The sequence below is a fragment of the Helicoverpa armigera genome, chromosome 7 (genome assembly GCF_030705265.1).
Source record: "Helicoverpa armigera isolate CAAS_96S chromosome 7, ASM3070526v1, whole genome shotgun sequence".
NCBI classification, from domain to species: domain Eukaryota; kingdom Metazoa; phylum Arthropoda; class Insecta; order Lepidoptera; family Noctuidae; genus Helicoverpa; species Helicoverpa armigera.
In genome coordinates, this window is record NC_087126.1 from 6484459 (window position 1) to 6502408 (window position 17950).

The following is a 17950-nucleotide window of genomic DNA, read 5'->3' on the forward strand; positions in this document are numbered from 1 at the left end:
TGTGAACCTTGTCCTCAGTACACCTCTGAGTCCCTGACTCTATTGGACCTCCTAAACATGTGCGTGGACGTGACTAAAGGATGCCGGTATTTAGAAGAGATGCATTTTGTTCATCGCGACTTGGCTTGTCGCAACTGTTTAGTGGCCCACCGCGGCAACGGCAGAGTTGTGAAAATAGGAGACTTTGGACTAGCTCGAGATATCTACAAAAATGATTACTATAGGAAGGAAGGAGAAGGTAAATATTGTCATGTTTATGATTGAATCTATGTTCCCCACGATATACCCGCCGAGCAAAGCGAGAGCACTAGTTCGCACATCGAGAAAAAAAGGAACCCATATGTCATTCTGATATGTTCAAAATATTTTACTGTAAAGTTTCGATAATTTTCCCTTCAGCGATTTTTGAGTGGAAGAGTAACAAACAACCACACATCCAAACTTTCCCTTATGTAACATAAGTGAATTGTGATTTTATGACCTGCCTAAGCAAATATTCAAAAACGCTAGAAACAATGATAACCACTGACCAATTTTAAACTGACTTAAAAATACTCACCCCATATGATTATTTATGTCCATTTTGTTCAGGTTTGCTTCCGGTGCGATGGATGGCCGTGGAATGCTTGGTAGACGGAGTATTCTCGTGTCAGTCCGACGTGTGGGCTTGGGGAGTTTTATGTTGGGAGGTAAGTCCTTCCTAAGTACAAGAACAATATTCATTATTATATTTTCTGCGTTGCTTGGTATTTTTTTTCGTAACATACTTACACAAAATGTGTGTTCTCAGGTACTATCTTTGGGGCAGCAACCTTACCCCGCGCGTACCAACCGACAAGTGTTGTCTTACGTTCGCACCGGGGGCACGCTAGACAGACCACCTAATTGTCCTTCAGCATTGTAAGTAACGCTATATTTTATCACCAACATCTGTCAAGGTAATTTTCCTTCAAATATTGAGCAGGAAAACAATAGAAGTTATTTTTTTCAGAAATGAATGAAAGTGCGTGTAATTTCAAATTTTGCTTTGCATTTAATATTTATAAAAGCATTTGAAGAAAAAACAATTTTCAGTTTTCTTTTACTTCTACTAAGACAGCTAAACTAATTTTGACGGAACTTAGACTGATTTTATAACTTAGACTCACACATAGCGAATCTGCGAGAAACAGTATCCAATAAATCTACTATGTTTTTTCTAGCTACGACTTACTGCAAAAGTGCTGGAGTTACTCAGCAGAGGCACGGCCGTCGTTCCGGCAGTGCCTGGAGGTGGTGACGGCGCTGCGCGACAAGACGTCCGCCAACATCACGCTCACCGCCACGCCCACGCCCGCGCCACACTACCTCACGCTGCTCGGAGACGGTAATAATATGATCATCATCATCATCATCATCATCATCAGCGTTTTTTTCGTCCCACTGCTGGGCAGAGGCCTCCTCTCAGGCAGAGAGGAATATTTTTGGCCCATTCTCACTGACAACATTAACGTCAGCAATTTCAGACTTTTCAATTCAGATTTCCGCATCGTAGTTTTCCTTTACCTTTAACCAAGCAGTATACAGAAATAAATGACTTACCAAAAATCCAAATCGCACACTCGAAACTACTATACTCACCCACTTTCAAACGGCATGCTTGAATTGCGATTAAATCGATGTGATGTCGATAATTTATTTGACTGCATGTTGACCGAAAGAAATACTGCAGATTCAACTACTGTTCGGCTTTGTTAAATATCTGTTGAATATTTTTTATAACACAGGCACTGCGAAGGATACAGTTTAGGATTATGATACCTAATTTGATCTGACTCGTTTTCGCGTGTACGTACCTTCTCTAAAATACTACATCGGCCTATGTTACTATTTCATCAAAAGTAGAACGCATTTAACGAAACAAAGAGCGATACCATAATAATATAAGCTTTCCGAGTTGCATGATCACAGAAACGTATTCAATTTAAATAAAATACGATGCGATTTTAACTAAATGTATTATATTTCTTCATTTCATGTGATACAAACTAACCGATGTATTGTGCATGGGCTGCATGCATGCTCAGACGCCGTTGACAACCGCACCTACTTACTGGACGAGAATGACAACGCCTGCTTAGGTTCGTGATAACAATCATTAAACAATATTAAGTATTAGGCTTAACTCACTCTCCGTGGTCCTATGACTAACTCACCAATGTTTGACGCAGATGAAGATTTCCCAGAGCACCACATGGAGCCGTCGCGACTTCTTCCCGAACGAACTCCAAAGTACTTGGAGTTGATGTACGACAGCGACTCGGCGCCCAGCACTATCTGCGACGGCTACGAGATACCCCGGGCACCGATCACGTACATGCCTCCATTCTCAAGACACAGCATAGTCGGTGTCGCACCCAATAGACTGATTAAGGCTCCACTGTACAGGACACATTCCTTACGAACTCACAGACGACCTCCCAACGCCACTATCATTCCTCTGCGGAACGGCTTGGTGAAGCGATCTTCGTTGTGTGAAGAAATTAGCGCTCGAGAACCGAGAGCTTGCTCGTCACGAGAAACACCCCGTGTTGACTTAGACTTCGAGAAACACGTATTCAAGACTCCATTTTGAACTGTGATATTAAAATTATGATAAAAATAATTATGCAATGTGTAAATTTTTCCACCGAATGAAGATACTGTTCTAGCATTAAGTGAATATTTAATATTATTTATTTTCACTAGTTTACAGTCTGTAAATAGAGTTGAGTAAAATTGTTGTACATATTAGTTTAAGCCGTCTTGCTAAACATCACGAGACAACATAATAATGCATTTAATTAGCCAATTAAATAAATATACTGCTCGAATTTCACGCATTTTCTTTTTCCTTTCTTTGTATTGTTTGCACAGCAAGTCCAAAAACTCAAATACCTACCTACAAACTCGCAATCGATTGTACTCATAGTGGTGTTGAATAATATTAACTTCAAATCCAACATGTGAACATTGCTATTGCTAATAAAGCAGTCTAATACCGTTATAATAGATAACAAGCATGCAGGAGTTTTCATCCATAGTCCTACTAATATAATAAAGAGGTAAAACTTTATTGTTTGTTTGTGTAAAGGCTCTGAAACTACCAATCCGATTTCAAACATTATAATTTCACTGTTGGAAAGCTACACCATCCCTCAGTAAAATAGGGTATATTTTATCCGAGTACAGGGCGTATTTCCCCCGGACGTAACCGCGGGATAATAGCTTGTATTATTATAAAACCGTCATGCTATATGTATAGAAATAAAAGGAGTAAATAAAAACAGTCATTGAACATTTCTTCTTTTATTTGATAGAGTTACGATTAATTTATATGTCAAGTCATTTTTACATCTAAAAGTAAGTAAACTGTTATTGGTAAATTTTCTAATTTACCACCTATAAATTTATATTGCTCCTACACATACGCCTCTATAGTAAGATGTACTTATTGTAAAAACGTCATATTATATTGCGTCACTAAGCCATAAGAGTATAGTACATTCAATAGTTTGGTAAAAATAGTTACCAAATAATTTACGCTCTTAAGTATCGTACAAGATTTTATTACGTCCTAAAACTTTATTACCGTCTCATTTTTTAATGATGGATTCAGATCGGGCGAATTTCTGCAGTTACATCAAAGTAAAGTTACAATTACATCTAAGTAACTGATTTTATATCGGGGGTGTCGTTCATAATCACATTAAATTAAATGCGTTAATATACTGGTTTATGGTGGTTATGTACTGGTGGTAAAAATACGTAAAAATAAAAAAATGATTTTTTCAAACAAAGTAAATGGAATAAAAATGTGCAAAAATTAGAACACCATATAAAAGTCAGTCATTACAAACAACTGAAATTCTCCCTTGAAAACTGACAGCTGTCAACTGATCAAAACATACGATACTCCTAACTTCATCTCTGCTTTACACATGATGTTGTAAATTATAAAAACGAATAATGACTCCTGTGGTTAAAGCACTGAATGGATTAGGTTATTTTTTTTACAATTCGCCATAGAATATCATAAAGTATATGCGATATGATTTAATGTGATTGTGAACGACACACCCGATATAAGAAAGACACAATATTAAGATTTCAGAACATATTATCCCACTTTTTATTTGCAATTTCGCCATCGTACATAAGCCCAGTCTATACCACGCAACATAACACATAATAGATGTCTTGTTAGACATAAGGAAGTTTATCTAATTACATAATATGAAAATATTCCATGAACACGGAACAAACAACCTCAATAAGGTTTATTTCAGTTTAGTCTATTCGCACGCCTTATGACATGATTTCCAAAGCTTATTGCTTTGTGGAAAACGAATCGAGGTAGTAAAGAAGTCTGAAGATACGATAGCACTTCAGAATCCCTGGAAAGAAAAAAAAACATTTCGCGCGGCTATTCCGCAATCGAAAACTAAGAATAAAAATAAAATATACCTTTCTTAACTAAAAGTTGTTTTGGGGTAATTTGACGTGGGAATTATTCCCCGTCTTCAGCGATTTCTTGTTTGACGCGTTTCTCGTGCTTCAACTGCTCGGTGGTGGTGACGTTAGCGCCGAGTGCTGGCGGCTCCTGGTTGTCGTCGTCTTGCGCGTCGTCCTTACTGTTCTCGTGTAGGAGTACGTACTCGCGCTGGGAGAAGCCGAATTTGACCACGTCACGCTCCAGCAACTCGACGTAGCGACGAGGCTCGATCTTCTTGTTGTTCACGAACGTACCATTCGCTGATTCTGTTGAAGAGTTCGTAAATTTTTTTAACTTCGAAATTTGACTAGATATTCCGTAGCTTTATTTACGCGTCTCGAGTGAAACCATATACTGCCCATTCCCAGATAAAATATAAATACTCAGAGATAATTTGTGATGACGAAACAATCCTCTTTATAATATTAATATCTAAGATACGAGAGTCCATTACAGTCCATAATTATTTCCACAACATATAACATATACAACGTATGTGCTAGGGTTGCCACGATATCAAAAATTGGTGATAGAAATTATCGTCATTTTTGTAATACATACCTAGATCTATAACATACGGCCTGACCCTCCGTCCCTGGGAGCCATCAGGTCTATTGAAAGGCGTAGCTCGGTACTGCAAGGCCGCGTGCTGTTTGCTTATAGACGGGTGTTCGAGCGCGATGTCCACAACCTTCTTGTCACGACCGATCAGGAAAGCTGATTGACGGTGAATGTACAGGATCGGCAACGCTTTGTCGCCTTTGAAGGGATAGAATCTGGAAAATAAATATTTTTTTTGTTAACAATCTTTTTTAAAGTATAGATATATTTAACAAATAATATATATTGGATTATATTGAATTGATGAAATGCATATGCTGTTTCCCGCGGTTTCGTTCCGGCGTCCCGTGCAAATTACTTCGGCGTACTAGACCAAAATATAGCATGCCAACAGATATTGTAACAAACCAATAGCTGTCAAAAAGGTTTTTTTTTTCAAATCAGTAGGTTTAAGCTTTTGCATTTTACATTAGTATGAATAAATAATTACAGATCAAGTGGCTTTCGGTATCTGTCTTTTATGATTTGTATGTAATTCCCACCCTATGTAAAATTGAGTATAATAACATTGAACAGAATAATATTTACCTCCATCTTCTTTTAGGTTGTTTAGCATCTTCAGGCTCAGTATACTTAATGACGACCCCATTGACTGTGTTAGCATCAGCCGTCAGTTTACCCGACAGACCAAAGTTGGGTTTCTCTTTATCAGCCGGAGTCTTTCCATCTTCTTTCTTAACGTCTGCTTTACCCCAATCATATTCTTTATTTTCGTCTGCATCTGCAAACCTGAGCAAACATTGATTGAATCATACATATGTGTAGTATTTTCTATTTTATAGTTAGTGAAAACACTAACGGCAAAAGGTGCCTTAAAAAGATGCATACAAGCATTATTTAAACTGAACAATCGGTAACATAAAAAAAAAAATTAGTTGTTCTTAAAGTTTACGCTGTAAAAATTACTATACAACTATACAAGAAATATTTCTGTCTGTATCTGAAAAGTTTTTCTTACCTAGTCTTCCGATCTCGCGACCTAGATTCAGTCTTGACAACAGGTTTCCGCTCGCGTTCCGCATTTCTGGGCGGTCGTTCATCTTCAGTTCTGGGCGGTCGTTCCCTCCTCTCGTCGCCGCGTCCGTCGCGGTAACGCTCCTCCCTGCCCTCTGGTCTCTCGGGGCGGCGACTCCGCTCCTTGTAGCGGTCTTCTGGACTTCTGGATCTTGACCGTTCTCTATAACAACAATTTATAGAATAAATTGAATTATACTATGACCAGCTAGTCTAAGCAACAGCAAAATCAACCCCCATTAATTTCAAATTTAATAAACATAAGGTATGCTTCCGAAAGAAAGAGTTCTGTCATTGATTTAGCCTATGGTAGTAATGACTATACCTGTGTTGTGGCGCAGGCGGCTTCTCCGGCCTACCAGCTGAGTTCATGGGCTTCTCTCGCCGAACTTCACGCGGCCTGTAACCGATAAACATGATGACTGTTCAACCATATACAAACAACTCCTCACAGACAATTCACAATGGCCAAGGATTGCAAACTGGGTGCTTCACCACACTTATTTTATTTTCAAGCTTAAACAAAAATACAACAAAAAAGTAACAAATATATTGTAATTTTATTACATCAATGAAGTAACCTAAAGCCCTTTTAAAAATCCTTTTATTTAGCCAATAGCACATTCAAATACTTTATGATAAGAGATAATTTTTGATACTATCGACTTACAAATAAAAGAAAATTATACGAAAGGCAATCGCCCTCAATGTCTGAGCCTAACATTATATTCATTAATTTATCTTCAACACGAAGAACCAATTATTTTGACACTCCTTTAAATCATACACTTACCATTACTTTTGAAACATAATGTTGATATCACGAGCATACCTACTACAGCTTTTCGCTAAATTCTCATGTCCTGACTAATGATTACATAATTATTAAATCAAATCTTTAGCTTCTAACAAAGCTAAACGCCAGTGACTTTTATATCTCTTTTGTCTCGTCAAAAGTCAAATCAATGCGCGAAGCCACGATCTTGTATTAATGGTTTTAGAAGCGCTCGCTTTTGATCCACATTCGAAATTTCGTCTTAGGTTCTTGTTCATTTTCTTCATGTGTCCAATCCAACAACATAGTTTACAATCATGGTTTGTATCAGTCCATTTGTCTATCTTATTATTTACTTTTTCATTTGCAGTAAGATGTTATCTAGTTACTTTCATATCTTTATGAGTATGTGTCAATTTCTAAACATTTCGTGCAAGTTCATGCATGCAAGCCTAAATCCATATGAATCATTCGATTCTAGTTTTGTTTTCAAGGTTTCTTGATAAAAAATGTTTGTGTATGTAGCAAACATATTTGGTATAAATGATGATAATGATATGATGTTGAACTCTGTAGGCATTTCAGTAATAATTTATTTCAAAACAGAAGTGCTATAGAGAGAAATTATCCGGTTTGTTATATTATCCCATTGTAATTATTTGTGTATTCAAACGACAGTGGTTTTTAAACTGTTCTGTACGTACAGCAACTGAGTTCAGCTGCGTATTCCGTCCAATTCCAAATCATTTTGGTCCTAATAAAACTATCCAGTTTTTATGAGTAGACAGTATTTTGAATAAACGTAAAGAAATGAAAACAACAAAATACAGGGTCACTCCAGTGTCAGTATCACAGTAGTGTTATCTTCAAAAGCATTCTTCCAATTATACATTTCTATGAAATATATGATTCCTTCCTCCATTCCTTCATCTTCCATTCTAATTATGAATTGTTTATAACTTCTTTCTCTTTAAAAGTTTTATCTTATCCATTCCTGTTGTATCGAACATTCATAAAGATCGTTGTATCTTATCCAATTTCTGTCCTGCGTTTGTCTTCATCTATCTAGGACTCTATTATACATAAAATCTATTTGAAAGTTTTTCTAGAACTTGATTAAATATATGCATAATTCTGCCCCTCTAAGCACACTTAGTGCCAGCTCTATCCACAATAGAAGTGAGAATTCCTTCTGCTAATAAGCATTCCAATAAATCTATTAACAATTGATTGTTTCACACATGCCTAGAGCAATTATCATTTAAGGTGCAAATATTAAAATATCTTTGCAACACCGACATGCTCTGATCATTACATTTTTCTGTAGAGTAGTCACTGTAAAAATAAATATAGTTATTTAACGTTGCAGGTACACTGTTACTGGCCAGTTGTGGCCAGCACATGCATGCAAAAACACTCTGTATTTAAAGCGTAGAAACTTGTTTTAAATAGATTTAAAAATCCTTTCTCAACATCAAGTACCAGTTACATAAATTGTTTTAATACTGACTAACTACTTACATCTAATGAATTGTAAGAAATCTATTTGCACGTACCTTTCAGATGAGAAGCCTTCTTCATGGTACCTCTCCTTTCTGTCAGGGTACTCTCTGTCACGGAAGCGATCGTTGTCTGGTGGACCACGTCTAGTGGCAGAATACATATTTAAATGTAAAATGGATCACATTACAGAATCATATCATAAAGCTCTCACAAGATAATCTTGAACTTTTTCATTAATATTTTAATTATTTGGAAATTTTTTATTAATATTACAAAAGACAAAACATTAAAATGAGATCATCTCTACATAGTTGGTTCTTCTCACAAGTTAATAAGACACTATGATTTCTGAAAACTGTAAAATATTATAATTTGTACCTATCGCGGTAATCTCTCCTCTCATCGTACTCTCGCCTCTTGGGTCCTCCACGCTCCTCATACTGATTGTAACGGTTGGGACCTATAACAAAAATAAGACACGTCACAAACAATGCCATGTTTTTGTTCAAACTTTGTAACAATAATAACTAGCTTACCTCTAGCATCATCTCTTTGGTGATAGCGCTCTTCTGGCTCCCTCGGCCTCCTAGAGAAATCTTCCCTTGGAGATCGGTGCTCATCATACCTCTGATGCCTAGAAATACAAGCCATAATCCATATAGAATTACAAATAAAAATTTTCGTAATAGAGACCAGCACAAATATCCTACAAGCAACATTTATGATTACTTGTATGAATTGTACCTTTTATACTCATAGTCCCTCTGGCGTCTATTAAGTTCTTCATTAGGATCAATATATTGAGAATTTTGGCCAAATTTCTCTCTATTTCTATCAAATTTCTCTTGCCGATATTGTGTATATCTGCAATGATTCAATGATGTAGTGTAACAAAATATTACACATCATTTTGTGGCCTGAGATGTAGCTTATTTACCTTTCATTATGTTCTCTGTCATATTGTTGATATTGCTCATGATACTGCTGCCTCCTTTCCTTGCTGGACCCTCGATAAAAGCGCTGGACTTCTCGTTGCCTTTCATATTCTTCAGGAGAAACTGATCTTTGATATTCCTTTCTAGAAATGCAAATTACTCAGTCAACATTTTGAGCAGAATAGTTTACAATCATGATCATAAAGTAGGAAAAATCTTACTGATTGTAATATGTTCTTATTGGTTGATTTGGTTCTTCTGAAGATCCACGGCGCTCTTTTACAACACTGTGCAGGCGACGTTGAATGTGCTCCTCATCTATGTTGGCAAAAAAACATGTTTTAACATGCGAGTAAAATTGTTAAAAGTAACCTAATACGAAAAATGAACGCACTAAACATATCATCTTACCTTTCTCACTAACTGAAGTGCTCCGTTGGCGCTTGTGCTTATGCTTATGTTTACGCTTTTTCTTCGATGATATTTCCCCCTCGCTGACTGAAGACACATCTTCAGCACCTGAGCCACTGTCTACCGCGGAATCAGAACGCCTCTTCTTTTTGCTGTGCTTCTTCTTCTTTTTCTTATGTTTGCGTTTCTTCGAACGTTTTTGCTCATCAGAATCGCTTTCCGAATCTGAAGAATCAGCACGTTTCCTTTTTTTTTTGTTGTAGCGATGTTCCGATAACGAAGATTCCTCACTATCACTGGCAGAAGAACTGCTGTTCCCACTTGGCTCGGATTCTTCAGAATCTTCCGAGGAAGTATGATGGCGCTTTTTAGATTTCATTTTTTATATTGTGTTGAATGTTTATTGCAGCAAAATAGATGGATTGCAATTACAAAATACACAAAACAGAAACACTACACAAGCAAGCTATCCACCACTACAAAATACCATAAACAATAAAAGAGAAGAGTAGAGTAGTGCCTGCCGTACGTGACCCAAAAGAAACTATTATGGCTGATTTACATTGAGTCAGTAACTGACGTCAGTCCACTGACAAGTCAGTGCTGAAACGGCACTGCCATCGTGTAAATTGATTTGAAGTCAGTACAGTACTACTGACGAAACACTGAGGCTAAGAACTCACGGAGCGATTTTGAACCGTGCCCGCCGCGGTGGCGGAACTGCGTTTTTATTTCCAAACTCACAGGACCGGTTATTTGCGCGGTTACACAGCCGTAGCGGTTGAGATTATCGCCCGCAAACGTGGCGGGCAATGATCGCAAGACGCAAGACGGGCAGCCTCTGCGCTACTGCGATCGCCGGCCAATCGACCGCGGAGCGCGCGGGCGCAACCCGCCGAGGCTGCGGGTGACCGCGGCCCGCGCGATTCTACTAGTTGCCCGCCGGTGCAGCGGGACCCGCAAACAAACGCGCAGACTGCGGGCGTAAAACGCGTCGTGAAATGTGCTTTAATTTTTTACATGTATATCTGCATTCTACAGAAGCTACGGGCCCGCAGCCGCGGCGGTCGCGGGTGAAAATCGCGTCGTGAGTTCTTAGCCTGACACTACACTGACTTCGTGTAAATAGCACGCGTCAGTTTTCGGCGCCTACACTGACGTCAGTTACTGACTCAATGTAAATCAGCCTTTAGTCTATGACTACATGAATATTGGTAGAAAGAAAATGTTGGCTCCTAAGTTCGCAACTTATTGTATTTTAAATAAAAAACTTTTGGAACTGCGGTTCCGGTTTTTATACCGTGCACCGTAATAAGCGGGTGAAAGCTGGTATAAATTAAATGCGAGGAAAATCCTGGCAGCACCGTTTACGACTAATGTCAACGATTTTGACAGTTTATCTGTCATTTCACTTACAACAAGTGTCAAGTGACGAAAGTTTACAATTTGCAATTTGTTAACTTTTTCGTAGTTGTATTAATTATTACTTATATTGCGTGGTTTATTTTATCGGCGGGCCTCGTATATGATTACTTAATTTATTTCAACGAAACTTTTATTGTTGATCATTAATTACTTATCGTATTATGGTCAATACACTATAACAGACCTAGCCCGATAAGGCTTCGTTGGCATACTTTTGAAGTGATATTGAGTGAAGTGTAATAACCGTTTTATATTATTACATCTCACAAAAGATACAATGGCTACTCGCAAGAGAAGTGGATCAGGGTCTAAAAGACACCTGAAGGAAAAAGTGGTGCAAATTTATGAGTCTTTCTTCAGAGGGGAAGACTTAACTACTGATAATGCAACATTCTGGGACGAATTCTTTCTGTTGAAGCCTAAAATTCCCCAATTGGAAGCTGAAATTCACAAACTGTCTGTGGAGCAGCTCATGAATATGAAAGACAGTATGAACTTGCTTGTATCCCAATGTATTGAAATGTTAGGGCAGGAGCATCACATAAGGTAATAAAGGGCTATTAAATAACGTTGAATAAACATAATATACATACCTATACTTAAAATAATAATTGTTTCAGATTGGTATATGCTCTTCAAACACTGAGTGCTCTTCTGATAACCATGTACCAAAGAGCAACACAAGACCCAAACATCAACATCAAAATAATTTTGATTGGATCAGATAATCCTGACATGAAAATGCAAAAGTTTTTTGAACATTGCAGCACCATATTATCAGGTTTAATGTAGTTTTTATATCTATCATTTATTTGCATCAAGATAACAATTTTTAAACATATTGATAATTTTTACCACTCATATTTTTTAAGAATAAACAATTTCCTTAAATGCCATTATCACTTTAAATTTTGCAGGAGACGTTCCAGACAGTCTGAAGTCAATGGTTTTAAAGCTTCTACTGGTAATAGCAACAGGAATAGACAATATTGATGATAATCCATTAGTGGAGTACTTTATGCAAAACTCATTGTTTGAGCCTTTAATACAACTCCTTTGCACATCTACTGAAAGACAACATCATGGTAATATACAAACACATAACATGATAACTAATAAATAATCATTTTTATTCTGTTATTATTAGAATCAAAGATTTAAGTACAATTGTAATGACAATTTATTTTTTTAGGATATGATGTGGTCATGTTGTTGATGTTTCTGGTAAATTATAAAAAACAAGAATCAGCTAATCCTTATGTAGTGAAGTTATCAATACTAGATGATGAATTAGCATTGAATGGGTAAGTCAATATGTATATTTGTGTGATCTTAAAAAAAATGCCATACTTCACTACTATGAACTTAAATGGAAACTTTTATCTTTATATTATAAATTAACTACTAATTTTAATTGAAACTTATCTTGATATTACAATAGTATCATTATTTTGCAATACTTGCACTAGTGCTACTTGACTCCAACAAGAAATTGAGTTCTACCTACATGATTCTGCTAACATATTAAAATTTTGACTCAGATATGGGCAAGTCATAACCGCAGCATTGAATGACTATGTGATGTCCACATTCGGCGGCATGCAGGGAGGAGGCGGGGGCGGCGGTTGGCTGTCCTCTCTCACCAGCATGGTCGGCGGGATATTCCTTACCAGTGATGAGACTCAACCTGTAGTTAGAGGGCAGAGAAACAGGTAACTACAAAAAAAGTGTTCATAATAAATCCAGCATGCAACAAAACTTTTGTTAATTATTTATTCTAGTTAGAAGTTTTGTTACTGCATAAAACAATTTTGAGATTAATACATGTTGTTAAATAAAGCTTAACAATTACAAAAGAAAACATTTGGTAACTTAAGAAGAAAAATTAAGTTTTAAATAAGGTAAAAGATATTAAAACTGTCCATCATAAAGCATGAAATTACAATCATTATTGAAAACAAAAACAACTTTTGAATTCAATAAATAGCAGACTGCAACATCTGTATAAACAGTAGCTACAACTGCATTGCATTTCTTTGGCTTCATACAACAAATACTTTGCAGTTACTTTATATGCAGCTAATATTACAAACAAAACATGACACTGTTGATGTACTTAAAACGACTGATATACTACAAACAAATAACTTTTGAATGATATTGATGACCATGGAAAGTATCAGATTTCTCATCACACATTTCACGACTCTAAAAGTTGTTAAAGTTAGTTCAGTCAATGTATGTTTTCCTCCAGTGGTGGTGAAGAAGGAATGTTACTAGCATTATACGAGGCAGCTCACTTAAATCGCAACTTTATGACAACTCTCGCGCATTCGTCGTCGGCAGCTGCTTCCTCGGCGCCCCCCTCGCCGCCTGCGACCTTACCGCCGCATCAGGTACACAGTAATATTATAAAACATCTTTCAATCGAAAACTACTAATCCTGTACTAAAGAAACTATAAAGATAGCTATAGTTATCGGCACGGATAATGAGCTCTCGGCGGAAGAGTGGGGATCGCTTTGCGCACCGTACACTTATGGCCATATACCAATAAATCACTTCTGCGCAGGTGAAGGTCAGGGCTCAATATCCTTGCCGATGATTATAAATTGCTGTAAGAATTTTTTTATCTGAGTGTAATCATTCCTTGTAAACATGTAATAAAAGATTTGATTTCAGACCCCGCCGAATTTAACACAAATTCAAGCTCTTGACAATGAGCAACCCACAAACCTACTAGTCACGTTCTTCCAATATTGGTAATTATTCTCGGATTTTATATTTTCTCTAATACATTGCCACTCCATAGATTATAGTAATTGGAAGCCTCGCTCATGTGAAGTAGTGTTTTTTTATACATTTTGACTTTTGCGAAGTCACTGTGACCTATGGAGCAGCGGTTTTAGAAGAACTGTAATAAATAAAATTATTAAAAATTTTCAGTTCCATTGTAATGGCAGATACGCGAAGCGAGTCAAGCATAAACAAATGCAGTCTTTGTTTCATTATACTTACTTGTATAGTTGAAGAGCAGTTCGCTAATTCTATCATGCATGACCAAAATCTTACTTTTAAGGTAAGTCATAAACTCTGTATTATTTCATTTTACGTTTTAGAGGTATAAAATATGCTAAAAATATTGTTGATTTACAGGTACAGTTATACAGGCTTCCAATGCGCCATAGGAAAATAGTGTTAGAAGAACCACCATCCCAGCCCCTAGCATCTACCCTAATAGGTATTTTTTTTATCTACACAATAATCATTTGCCTGACTTTCTCAACAGTAGCTATTTACAAATACTAAAGGGTAAGGGAGACTCCTAAACTAGGCAATACAATGCTCTAGACCCATAGTGCTAATCACGATGATTACTTTTTGATCTGTGCTGGGGCCCGATTCTCCTAAGTTAATATTGTCAAAATCGAATAGAATTGAATCGCAATATGATCGCAATAGCAGTTTTAACCATATCGGGCATTCTGCTACTAATATAAGAGCAATCGTGTTCCAACGACATTCGATTGGTTTACGATTGGTCTGCCATTTTGGTGAATTTGGTCTATACAGTAGTTTGCTCTACAATCATATTGCAATCGTAAATCATTTGCAGACAAAATGATTCATTATTGAATGACAGAAAAGGATAAAAACGTTTATTTCAAAGAAAAAATAGTGGAATGCCACATACGCTTCAATCGTAATCGAGTCGGGATTGGATCGCAGTCGAACGTGAATCGTATGTTGCTTAAGTAAAATTAGGAGAATCGGGCCCCTGTCTTCAAGCCGTAGCTGTTAGCCACAAAGGTGAAAAACTATTTTTTTTACTTTACAGATCTTCTTGTCGAATTTATAATGTGCCATCTACTAAAGAAATTCCCTGGGGAGCTGTATCAACTGTGTGTGGGAGTGTTACTGCGGCTGCTAAGCTATCAGAAGCGATGTCGTGTAAGACTCGCGCGCGATTGGCGGCCATTATGGGCTGCCCTTATTGCGCTACTGAAGTTCTTAGTTACCAACGAAAGCACTCTATTGAGGAGGCATAACATTTTCATCATGGCCCAACAGGTAAGAATAGTTAATCTGAAAACGAATTCCAGTAAGCTATGCTTTATAAATACCAACATATAAACATAATATATCTGTTGTTTCATCATCTTCCGAGCCTTTTCCCTATGTTGGGGTTGGCTTCCAGTCTAAACGGATGCAGCTGAGTACCATTGTTTTAATAATATACATATCTTTTGTTTCCAGGTTGTGAATATTTTCAATCTGTTCATAACATTTGGCGATACATTTCTGCCAACTCCTGCGTCATATGACCAGTTATATTACGAACTGATTCGAATGCATCAAGTGTTTGACAATCTTTTCTATATGGGTAAGTTTGAAACAAACTATTTATCTATTGACTAGCCGTTTTCCCGCGGTTTCACCCGCGTCCCGTGGTAACTACTGCCCGTACCGGGATAAAATATAGCCTATGCTACTCGCGGACAATGTAGCTTTCGAATGGTGAAAGAATTTTTAAAAACTGTCCAGTAGTTTTTGAGCCTATTCATTACAAACAAACAAAGTTTTCCTCCTTATAATATTAGTATAGATAAATGTTACATACTACAAAAAGTATAACTTTTTAAAAACTGTATTTGTTTATTTCAGCCTTACGTTATTCAACCAGTGACGGTGAATTCAAAGCGGAGGCATTGCGGCTAGCCAACTGTCTGGTGAATGTGCGAGCTATAATCCAGCACTTTTCGCCTAAAATAGAAGCTTGGCTTGCTTCACAGAATCTTTCTACACCTACTGAAGATCAGGTAAGATCTAATAAAAAATATATTATGGCCTTTTTCTTAACATTTTTATTGGCACATTTTCATCGATAAATAAATTTGCTCAAAATTCGACCAATAATCCCACTTCGTTATTTTGCTGCCTGTACCAGACTTAACTTTTACCCAACTTGTTAATCTTAAAAATCAATCTCCTATTCAATATCCAATACCCTAAGAAAAGAAAATAGACTTCAATAAAACTTTCTCACATTTTTAATGCTCGTGAGCAAAGTAAGATTCACCACTTATTCACCATTTCACAGATCCTCGAAGTAGTCAGGAAGAACTACGACAGTTTGATTCTCAAGTTACAAGAAGGCTTGGAGTCTTACGAACGGTATTCGGAAAGGGACCATCGGCCGTTGCTCTCGCGCCTCGTGTTGGCCGCGCGTCAGCGTAGCGACAGCTCGGCCCTACACCATCACACGGCCGCAGCGCTAGAACATTACACGAGCATCTCTTGAATATTTCGTCATCATTTCTATGGTACGATACCGTTCTGCATGTTTAAGGTGTTCCAGTAAAAGCGCCTTTGGACTATCTGCCCTGTTCGGTCCCAATTGGATATTTGACTGTTTTATTTTTATTAAAAATCGTTTAGCCGGTTTCACCCGCGTCCCTTGGGCACTACTGCTCGTACCCGGATAAAATATAGCCTAAGTTCACCGGGGATAATGTAACTTCCTAACATTGAAAGAATTTTTAAATCGTTTCAGTAGTTTCGGAACCTTTTCATGTCAAACAAACAATCAAATCTTTCTCCTTTATAATATTAGTGTAGATTAAAAAACTGTGCACACACAAATTCAATTTCTTCTAACTCCCCCCTCCAAAAGCTGTATTATATACTTTTTCATTGTATTTCTTTTAAACAATTTTATATAAGATCTACTTTCAGTTTTAGGTGTTTGTTGACATTCAAATACCCAATTGCTATTAACGCCGGCTGTTTAAATAAGCGCACTATAAAATAATGAAAGTATGTACTTCTAAACTGAATGGAATAAATGTTTGACCTTGTTATGAGGACATAATAGATACCTAAATCAATTTTAAAATGTCTTGGAGCATGAACCAAGACGATAATATAATTAGTTTAAAATAAATGGCGAAATCTTGGTAACTTAGCTGTTATCTATTCCAAAATGTATTTACAGCCACAATAAATTAAATCAGCATGTATTTCATTAAATCTTTAGATCAATATCGGATAATCCATTTGATAACATCATAAGGTGATCATATCTATAAAAAGCCTTTATGTTAATAAGGTGATTACAATTTAATGGATTATTTTAATGTTTAGTAGAGGTAGTGACAATACAATAATTTTACAGATAATTATCTTGTATAAGTAATGGTCTGTATTGTAAGGTACATCTGTATTTTATTTACCTTATTCTTACATATTAATTAAGGTCTAGTATTTCGATACGCATTCATTGTTACCTTACTTTATGGTTAGAGTCAATTTAGAGTTTATACCCTTTGTCAACATACCCCCAATGGTGCATGCATTTTGCGTTCTTATGAGTAGAGGCCAAAGACAAGCGCTTTTTAAGTTTCTCCTTGAGATCGCCCAAATATGATCCATATATTAAAATAATTAAACATCTGAATTAGCTCGCCTTATGTTTTAGATGCTTGGTGTACCTATTTAATATTATTGGCCATGTATTTTTAGAAATACCTATATTTATATTTAACTATACAGAAATTATATTTTTAAAAGATAAGACTTTAGGTTACTTACTTATAAAGGAACTATCATTTTACCTTTATGAATTAGAGTAATCATCTGAGCGAACAGGCGAAATAATAATTATGATAATACTTTTGATATATGTGTATGGAAGAGCTTTTAAATGAAGTATATGATTAATGTTACTTTAATAAATTATTTTTGTGAACCAATT

General features: G+C 36.6%; 3 protein-coding genes across 5 annotated transcripts in view; 2 read left to right on the plus strand and 1 right to left on the minus strand.

Annotated features, from left to right (window-relative positions):
• Positions 1–3704, plus strand: part of LOC110381275 (proto-oncogene tyrosine-protein kinase ROS) — a 28749-nt gene extending 25045 nt beyond the window's left edge. For both annotated transcript variants that reach the window (XM_064035679.1, XM_064035680.1), the window contains 6 exons: positions 19–238; positions 592–689; positions 791–900; positions 1203–1366; positions 2067–2120; positions 2211–3704. In XM_064035679.1, the coding sequence (XP_063891749.1) occupies positions 19–238; positions 592–689; positions 791–900; positions 1203–1366; positions 2067–2120; positions 2211–2614 (1050 nt within the window). In that variant the 3' untranslated portion in view covers positions 2615–3704. The remainder of the gene's footprint in view (positions 1–18; positions 239–591; positions 690–790; positions 901–1202; positions 1367–2066; positions 2121–2210) is intronic.
• A 286-nt stretch (positions 3705–3990) lies between these two features.
• Positions 3991–10275, minus strand: LOC110381259 (smad nuclear interacting protein 1). 2 transcript variants are annotated; one of them, XM_021341533.3, is made up of 12 exons: positions 9773–10275; positions 9583–9679; positions 9364–9504; positions 9171–9290; positions 8963–9060; positions 8805–8886; positions 8480–8569; positions 6474–6548; positions 6093–6311; positions 5663–5863; positions 5075–5289; positions 3991–4779 (listed from the first exon to the last, which is right to left on the minus strand). In XM_021341533.3, the coding sequence occupies exons 1-12, from the start codon at positions 10149–10151 to the stop codon at positions 4529–4531; spliced, it is 1968 nt and encodes a 655-aa protein (XP_021197208.3). In that variant the 5' UTR covers positions 10152–10275; the 3' UTR covers positions 3991–4528. The 2 variants fall into 2 exon arrangements, with proteins under 2 accessions (XP_021197208.3, XP_021197209.3); XM_021341534.3 differs by lacking the exon at positions 9171–9290 and having other exon boundaries at positions 3992–4779.
• An 892-nt stretch (positions 10276–11167) lies between these two features.
• Positions 11168–17949, plus strand: LOC110381743 (armadillo-like helical domain-containing protein 3). Its single transcript, XM_049847746.2, has 13 exons — positions 11168–11743; positions 11818–11978; positions 12115–12282; positions 12390–12501; positions 12739–12909; positions 13452–13593; positions 13879–13958; positions 14143–14275; positions 14353–14437; positions 15035–15267; positions 15454–15580; positions 15862–16016; positions 16298–17949. The coding sequence occupies exons 1-13, from the start codon at positions 11475–11477 to the stop codon at positions 16496–16498; spliced, it is 2037 nt and encodes a 678-aa protein (XP_049703703.1). The 5' UTR covers positions 11168–11474; the 3' UTR covers positions 16499–17949.
• Position 17950: the final 1 nt, after the last annotated feature.